The 9,334-nt window shown below is 36.9% G+C and overlaps 2 protein-coding genes across 5 annotated transcripts in view; one reads left to right on the top strand and one right to left on the bottom strand.

Annotated features, from left to right (window-relative positions):
* Window positions 1-9,334, top strand: part of nudC (nuclear distribution C, dynein complex regulator) — an 87,616-nt gene continuing 78,282 nt past the window's right edge. The window contains exons 1-5 of one of the 2 annotated variants that reach the window (XM_066730210.1): window positions 1-83; window positions 158-239; window positions 348-425; window positions 500-715; window positions 853-1,050. In XM_066730210.1, the coding sequence (XP_066586307.1) occupies window positions 165-239; window positions 348-425; window positions 500-715; window positions 853-1,050 (567 nt within the window). In that variant the 5' untranslated portion in view covers window positions 1-83; window positions 158-164. The other variant, XM_066730211.1, reaches the window with a different exon arrangement.
* The window catches only part of LOC136775512 (uncharacterized), a 50,488-nt gene continuing 42,450 nt past the window's right edge, over window positions 1,297-9,334 (bottom strand). For 2 of the 3 annotated variants that reach the window (XM_066730356.1, XM_066730354.1), the window contains exons 2-4: window positions 2,876-3,061; window positions 2,387-2,651; window positions 1,297-2,311 (exon numbers count right to left, since the gene is read on the bottom strand). In XM_066730356.1, the coding sequence (XP_066586453.1) occupies window positions 2,283-2,311; window positions 2,387-2,651; window positions 2,876-3,061 (480 nt within the window). In that variant the 3' untranslated portion in view covers window positions 1,297-2,282. Of the gene's footprint in view, window positions 2,312-2,386; window positions 2,652-2,875; window positions 3,062-3,330; window positions 3,431-9,334 lie in introns of those variants that run through there. The other variant, XM_066730355.1, reaches the window with a different exon arrangement.

Genomic DNA, 9,334 nt, shown 5'->3' with positions numbered 1-9,334 from the left:
GGCGCTTCAGAGCTTTATTAAAGAAGACACTACAAAGTCAAAGTACTACAAAGTTCTAGAAATTATTTAAAGTTTGCACTGCAGTAAGTTTGGAACATCAACAACGTGCTGTGGTAGCAGTTATTTGCAGGTTATTGAAAGTAATTTGTGATTTTAGAGATACCATGACGAAAGACGAAGAGAAGTTTGATGGAATGTTGCTGGCAATGGCCCAACAACACGAAGGAGGTGTGCAAGACGTAAGTTTGTCATATGCACCGGCGAAAATTAACCTATATTATGACTTTTTACATTTGTTAAAATAATTCGGTTTGATAATATTTCATTGAGATATCTTTATATTGCAGCTTTTGGACACGATCTTTAGCTTTCTTGCTAGAAAAACTGATTTCTACACAGGCGGTGGAGAGGGAGCAGCTGAGAAAGTATGCAAACTTTACCCTCATCACGTGTAGTTCAATAGTTTCTATCTTTTACTGATAATTAATATTCTTTCTAGCTGGTCAATAGTAAATTTAAGAAGTATGAAGCTACTGCCAAAGCAAAAAAGTCTGCTGAGAAGGCAGAACGTGCAGAGCAAGAAAGGCGTAGAAAAGAAAAGCTCGAAAAGAAAAAACAAGAGGAATCACTGGATAAAAGCAACTTAGATAGCAATTCTAGAATAGTTGAATTAACCGATGAGCAAGCTGTCAAATTGCAGGAAGAAATTGATAAGGTAAAAGCATTAAGAATACATTACTTTTGAGGCTAAGATATCATTTTTACTGATTTCTTGTATTAGTGTATACAAAATTCTTACTAAGACATTGCTACAGTCTATTGTCAATGCTTATAATTAATATATTTTTTTAGAAACATGCAAACAAATCGGTTGATATTCCTGGACCTAGTAATGATACCAAGAATGAAAATTTAGATAACAAGGAAGAGAAAATGGAAGCTGAAGAGGAAGAAGAGGATGAAAAAGAGAAGTGCAAGTTAAAACCTAATAGTGGTAATGGTGCTGACTTACCTAACTACAGATGGACTCAAACCCTTCAAGAAGTTGAGGTAAGTGCATAAAAAATCAGACAAAGAGACACTATATTTTCTTAATTATAAGTAAATAAGAAAGAGCACTATTCCCTTATACAACAAGTTTGTATACTGTAATCTCAAAATAAATTTTTCAATTTAATTGTTTTTAAGAATAAAATCAAGTTTATTTACATAGATGGTTCTATCTTAATATGTTATGAGGATTAGGGCAAAGTAAAATGCATATTGGTAATGTTTGACATTTTTATATTGAATTGACAATTAGTTAATACGCAAGTAATATCACAGATGCAAGGAACGGTTAACACCACCGTCTTTCATTGCTTCTTCGTACATAAACCCTGGCATTAAATTTTTGTGGAACCCAGGTATGTTTTAGACACTTTGTTAGTAAAAATTAAATTACAATCTCTCAATTACCACACTAGCTTGTATTTGCTTCGTCAATTATCGCAAACTGTTTGCTATTCTTTCTCAAAATTATACAACTTTTCGTGAATTTAGAGACAAGAATGCTTTAGCTTATACATAACGAGCTCAGAATTAATCAACATCGATTTACAATGGCCGTTATAAATCGGTTGAGAACCCGGAAGTCATCTTAAGACTAATACATACAGTTTCTCAACTACACTATGATATCGCATTAAGAAAATGAAATGAATTGTTAATTTATTACAAAAGTAAGGTACTGTTCTTATTTCCATAGCCATGCAACCATGAACAGACATACGGAAAACAAGATGTGTTAGTATAAATTGACTTTATTGTTATGAGCTGATTTGAACAATCATTGGCTTTATTTCTTTTTCTTAATGCAAATTATCATGATAGGGTGACGTAGGAGAATTATTAATATTGATTTCATAAATATACACAAGCTTCGCGCGGGGATCAACTAATATCCAATCGCGCTTGTACACACAACGCATCTTATTACACAAATGTAATTACTGATTTTTCACGTACCACACGTGGTGCAATACAGCCTTAGAATTTTAACTTCTTGTTGAGAACAAACTTTTGTCTGTTCCTACGGAAGACTATACTTAAACAAACAAATAACTCAACCAAATCACGACTTTCTCCGACAACAGTCCTCGAGTCACTTTTAACGACTTTTATCTCTCTCTCTCTCTCTCTCTCTCTCTCTCTTTCTCTTTCATTCTTCCTTGCTTTCTTCAGTTCCCTCCGGACCATTGGAGTTTGCCATTGGTCATTCAAACTCGACTCCGTGAAAACTTCTAGTAGTACTTGTCACGAGTTCTGCTCACTTGAATCAAGAAAGAACAATATTAGATTAATATCGGATTAATAAATTTAAATGTAAAATGATGGATGGACTTACTCTCCATGTAGAGGATTCCAATGAAGAGTCCGACCATGAACAGAAAGCACATGGTGCAAACGAGAACGGTAAGACGATTTCTCGCACACCACGACTTCCTATAGACAGGACTGGGTCTACCCAAGCCGTTCACCACCGTGAAGTGGGTACTACTTGCTACCGAGACTGTGTCAACTTGTTTCGGTACTGTAACTGTGGGAGGATGCATGACAGCGAGATTCGCCAGATTTGCAGCTGTCAGGAGTAGGGTACCAGAGGCTGCGCTCTATAAAAACAACAAGTGATCTTTAAAAAACTATTAAAAATATTGAACATAAATGAAATGTCTGCAGATTCTTGGATGAGACAATGAGGATAATTTTTGCGGGGTCTTTGGATAAAAATAGAATTAAGAAGATAATCATATCGTAATTAATATGTTGCGCAAGATTGGTCGAATGTCTCGAGTGAGAAATTACTGGAAGTTATTTATGGGCTTGCGAGGCTTACGTGTGTACTAGCTGTCGAGCCTTGGGAAGACGTCGATCCCCTAGACGGTGAGTTTGGGTGCAGATGATGAGCCCAGCTTCCATTTTCGCTGTCTCTCTCGCTTCGTCCGACCAAGGACGGCCTTGGAATGTGCCAGGAAAGCGGGTTTGCTGCCGCCGTCGTTGTCGCCACTGCCGTCGTCTCGATCTGAAATCAACGTAAATCGACGTGAAGCTTCGATTGCACAAGCGATAATACCTCGTTGATTGCATTTATGCATTTTATCTCGCCCGCATGCCTTGCACCTGCGCTGCGACCTGGCACCGTTAACCTGTCTTACTCCCCGGCATAGCTCAACCATTCGGGCCATTTTCAACACTGCATTCCACAAACTCGACTCATCCTAGTTTACGAGATCAATTACAGATCGATCTCTTCTCTTCAGAAAATTTACATGTAACAAATTTATCTTTTACTTCGCAATTAAAATTTTCTTTCTTCATCTTTTTTCCCTAACAACAACGTCGGATTATTCTGAAGAACGGTCAAACGTTAAAAGTGGAGTCACCATGTAAGGCTACGTGTCCAACGGAATCCACAAACTTGTAGTCTGAAATGTGCGTAAACCTAAGCAGGATTGAGCATTTCGCGTTTGGATTATATGACTTGACGTAAAATCGGAGCGTTGCCAAAATTGTTAGTCGAGAGTAGAATCGATACGGTACCAATTTGGACGCGACGTCAAAAGCAAAGAATCGCGAAATAAATATTGGCGTCTCCCACTCTCTTCTCTCGATGGAAGATTGACGAGATTTTCGGTGTTCGTAGCTCGGTCCAGCACGCCTCGATATTCCGGTTTTTCGTCGTTGCACAACCCGCTCTCGAATTCCACAGCTCTTCGCTCGCAAAATTCCCTGTGTCCTTCGGCTTTGTTTATCCTCAGTTTCCTCGCATCCGTATGTATCGGATGATCCAAACTATCAGCATCGTCATTCACATGACGTGAATTAATAAGACATTGCGAAGTGCATTTATGTGTTTTAAGATCGGAACTTAATCGTCCCATAATAATACGCCGGTAGGTTGCTTCTCACCGGCTGCCACTGACCAACCAACAATTATTATTATTCTCTTTGTTCTCTTGCACTGATCCAATTGGGTATATAACTGACCCCTACGCGTATTTATTCTGACCGAGGTTGTACGAGCTTAATCATTCTTTAATAACATACCAGCTGTTTGCTCCTGAATGTTCGATAATATCGAGTAATTAAAATTAATGGAGAACGCATCGAGATCGACGGTAGACCAGTAATCAATAGGTACGTGTGAAATTTTCGGTGGATTATCCAATTTCATGTTTTTTCATACGACCTTCTGATAAATTCAGTAAGCTCCTCATTTCTCGGAGTAGAAGGACTGACGTAGATTGGAAAGAAGATTGTCAGGGCAGTTTCGCATTTCCGCAGGAATCTGCTTTACGAGTACTCGGTTACATCGGTTAATTGACCATTTTCACACGTAAATCAAGAGTATACACTTGCACCAGTGTCCACCTCCACACGACGAGAATCTTCCAAGGTCTACAACGTTTAGCTATTGGTTTTGCTTGATTTTTCTTGTACAAATTTTCATTGTATTCAAAAGCACTATGCTGCACGAGGGACGGCGAGACGAAAGATATTACCGTTTCTCTGCAATTCTATACAGTGGCCAACCTCGTTCCGCAGTCATTGGTTTCCTGTAAGCCAATATTCCGCAATGAATTTTCAAGCTACGAGAATTAAAGAGGCTCCATTTAATACAACTGACCAACATCTTAAATCGTCAACACGATACTTGCCATATGAAAATTATGTTGGTATATAAAATTGCTCGTAGTTACATGGGTTCGACGATATTAAATCACTCTTACTGTTTTGAGGCACGATTGATCAGGGGAATCATCGAGCATCCATTAAAATCTTTTCTTTTCGTCGTATTAGTAGCTCTCTTACCTGTGGTAGGAAATACAGGTAGAACTGGAGCGACCTTCCAAGGCTTGTGTTTAACTCTGACATTGGCCAGGATACGCGATACCCCGAAAACGAATGTTCAATCAGGATGACCGTACTTAATTACATCTTTTAATGCAGGAGATTCTTAATATAGGGGGATGACGTCCTTCATATTTATCATCCAGCAAGTGTACTACCTTCGACTCACTCTCGCATAATTCAATGCTTGTGCATTTTTGATCATTTTGTTTATCCCTATTGATCAATTCCTTTGAGAACAAGTGGCGCGAGAAGCGCAATCATCATCGGGCTATGCGTAAGGTCTTTCTTGCAACACGGACCAAACTTTCCAATAATTTCTTCTTCGAAGGCCCGTGTGCTATGGGAAGCGAGATAGTCCAATGATGATTTCCCCTCTTAAAATGACTCGTTCGTATCTTTCCTCGTTACGTAAGGGACTGCAGGAAGCTGCAGGTAAGTTGATTGGAATGTATGTAACGTCGCCAGAGGGCTACAAGAGACACTTCGTCAGAGAATTATTAAAAGCTAACAATTGATGCAAAGACATGCTTTACACCTTGTGTCATCTCTTCAATCTCATCTCTATTATCTATCGCGCATCAGTGAGATTATCTATTTTCATCAGTTCTCAGATACACGGAGAAAATAGTAAAGTCAATTCACTGTGTCCATAGTTCTGCTATCATATTTTTACATTTGAAAGAAAAATTACTAAATTTCATCGACATTTAAAATTTTACAAATTAATTTATGAATAAATCGATTATAAAATTATTTCAAAGTTAGGGCAGCTAAATTTGCTTTTTAAGATGCATAAGCCTCGTCGGTTATATATTTATTTTGCATATATCTGTCGTATGCGGAAGCATTATCGTCTATCGATATAATTTTTCCGAAAGAAAATATTAAACCATATATATATATATATATATAATGAGTTAAATGAATAAATATTTTGAACGCTTCAATTTTTACGGAAGTGTATAAGAAATAGAATACTACGTAATATTTAAAAAAAAATGTTAATATCATTTTTATCGTATACAGTGATAATTTTTCGTTGAAAGAAATTGAGCTCAGAACGAAAATAACAACACTAGCAGCACTTAACCTTCTACAGCAAATACAGTGAAAATTCTAGTATAAATATATGCGAATGATGCCGGGGGGATTTTCCACCCTTAGCATAGTCTAACGTGCTTCGCGGCTCGGTTAGTGTTACTGGCCCGTAACACAGCCAGTTCAATACCACCCGGAGTTGAAATATTCGCCAAGCTGAGTCGTAGGTCCCTGATTTAGAACTGACTCGGGGGCGTAATCAATTCTCGCGAGTCTTAGGAAGTATTTCCGAGTAAGAAACAACAAGATACGTACAAAAGCTGCATTCAGCAATTTTAGAAACTAATTGAATATTCCACCATATATTTTACTAAGGACTGCAATAAAATTTTGTAGAGTTTTTGTAATAAATTATATTACATACAGTAGATAGGTACTACTGATGTCCTTATTTATAGTGTATACCCTTAAAAATTTACAAAACTGAAATAATACGACAACGGTATCGTAAAATATAAAAAATTATTATTGTTTCACTGAATTTAACTAACATTCTCTTCGTTCAGGGAGAGAGAATGAGGGTGTAAGTTAAAAATTTTTTATGCATATTATATTTGAGCACGGTAAAAGTATAATTTAAGCAGTTAAATAATAACAAAATTTAAAGACAGAAGAGCTGATTGGTAATTATTTTGGATTGGCTTAATTATCTCGTAGAGGTATATAATATGTCCATTATATATGCTACAAGAGAAGCGTAAAGGAAGGTTTAACTATCACTGTCAATTGATGAAACTATATCTTTTTCATTCTGGTATTCCTGGACTAGTTCACTGAGGGATTATTACAGGTAGCAAATTAACGTCACGCCATCATTGAGGCATTGCTAATTAGGGGAATATAAAAAAATATGTTACAAGGTAATGTTGTATCCAGTTAAAGTCACTACGTTACTCGAGAAGATCGGCATGTCTAATAAGAGTGTAAGTGATAAATGTCAGAGAACTTAACATGGTCTGAAAAATGTCATGGTAACACTAGTTGGTTAGCTAAAAAATGACCCCGACTCGCTATTTCTTGGGCCATATCTACGAGTGATTTTAACGATGCTATTAATCTAATAGAGCTCTTTCATTAGCCGGCGTTGTAATTAATGAAAGCAACCGGATGTCCAAATAAATTGAAATTATTTCATATTACTGCAGCGGTCTATAACATTTGATCCTTCAGTTTTTGAGCATTCTATACCTCTTTCTACATATCTTCACGTAATCCCAAGGTGCTTGCCTAGTAGCAAAAACGGGAATAAAAAGTGGCGCCAAATACCCGGGGAGAGGCTACTAAATCATATAGTGTGGGTGCAAAAAAATTACTTAAAAGTCCGGCATGTAAAAATATTTCTTTGTAAATGTATAATGCATTTTGGAATTTCGAGAGGACGTCATAAACAATTTAGGTACTGCTGTCTCTGAGGTATAGATTTGATAAGTGGACGAGGGCCATTTTTTCAGGCGTTTTATGATCAGTAGAAAAAAGGGATGGAGAGAGGGTTGAGTCGACGTAGGAAATATTTCAACCAGATGGAATCCACGAGCCGGATACAATTTGCATCTGGTGAAAAATGCAAGCGGACTGAGCGCTTCCGTTTACGAATAAGAAATTATAGTTCAAAGTCGTCCTTAAACATCTTTTATTCAAGGATAAATCCAAGCGTCTGATTCTATCATGGTAAAACTATTTATGACACTTGGGATAATGGAAACACTCTTGTTAAATTATTCTCACTAAAGCTTCCCTGTACTTAACGCTACTTCACTATACTTTGTAGCATTCGATAGTATTTTACGACATTTATAATATGAAGGCTTATAACAAGTACGCAGCGTTTTTGTAAAATTGCGCTTTTATTAGTAGAGATTGCATTTCGCGCAACGATAATAATTTATCTCTCGCTGGCTAATATGAAATTGCTCCAGCTTGGGCCATTATAGAGTGGATTTTTTTCTTCTATAACGATACATGAGTGCAGCCAGTGTCCTTGGACGTTCTACTCGACTTTGTAATACCCACACCGGGTTAGTGACGGAATATGGAGGTGTTACGGCATGATTATGAAACGGATCTATCATTACAAGTGAAGCTTGGCACTCGAGCCGCGCGAAAATCGTGTTTCGCGTCGCTCGGATTCGAGTAGAAATGAAAAGTAAGCGAGAAATTTGTAAATGAAGTTGCAATGGTCTTTTGGTGCACGTAAAAAGCCTGGAATTAATTATTTCGTAATTGCTGGTAATTAATGGTGATTTTATTAGCAGGAAACGATGGAAGAGGGTGATATACCGATGTAATTAAATGTTCGTGGTCGAGGACGGGCAGGATTGATAGAAGTGCGAAGAGTGTAATGTAGATTGACTTGGCGAACCTGTCCTCTTTACCTTCCTTTTTCCGTATTTCGTGCCACTGGTTGCCGATGCCGAGGCCGGTCTGATTGCCAATTAGTAGATACTACATCGATTAACAAGGGAAAAGACCCCTGATAGGCGAGCCTGCTAAGGTTTATCCTCTATTTTCGAATTGTCTGAAATAATCATTCACCTATTACCATCTGTATAAATTTCATTTATACCTATAATTTGTTCATTCTTAATGAAAATTCTTAAACTTCTTGAAAAAAGTAAATACACACATATATATATATAAATTCATAGAAAGGATTTCACGTGTGAAAAATAGTTTAATATAAGTTTGGTTAGGATGGTAATCGATAAATCCAGAAAGTATAGAACTCTTAAGAAGTCAGCCAGTATTTATATGACATGTGAATGAAAGTCGTTACTCTTAATGGATCTCGCCATATTGAAGATGTACTCGAGGAAGAAGAAGCATTTCCTATCGAGCGTAATGCATATTGATGCATCAGTTTTTCTTCCGTCAGTCATAATTCTAGCTGAACAAATAAATAATAATCTTCATAACCGCATACACAGCCTTCGACGGTTCTTTAAGTATACTTTTTCTGATCGTAAACTTATGCGTAAGGAGACATTTATACACTCGAACAAAGTTTTACAATGAAAATAAATCATATTGATTGATTATTAATTACTAATTAATATTAAAAATCTATAACATTTTTTTTTAATCATTTCACCATATAAAATCGATATTGGAGAAATTAAATTAAGGCGAGTTGAATATTGAGGTAGGCGCTAAGAAAATGAAAGAGAAACGAGTACTTAAAAGCAATAAATTAGTAGAGGCGTGAATGAAGCCGATCAAACTTGCGAGACTTTAATGAATTCCTATTTCCAGCAGGAATTGCACAGTCTGGTGTTTCTTTCTCAATTTGACACAGAATCCTAACTCGTTTATCTTCGTTAGGCCCGTTTAATCGTCCGCTATTGGT

The sequence above is a fragment of the Prorops nasuta genome, unplaced genomic scaffold, assembly GCF_024137725.1.
Source record: "Prorops nasuta isolate Cenicafe-Biocafe unplaced genomic scaffold, Cenicafe_Pnas_1.2 PNAS00008, whole genome shotgun sequence".
Lineage (NCBI taxonomy): Eukaryota > Metazoa > Arthropoda > Insecta > Hymenoptera > Bethylidae > Prorops > Prorops nasuta.
This window is presented reverse-complemented; position numbering and strand designations above follow the sequence as displayed.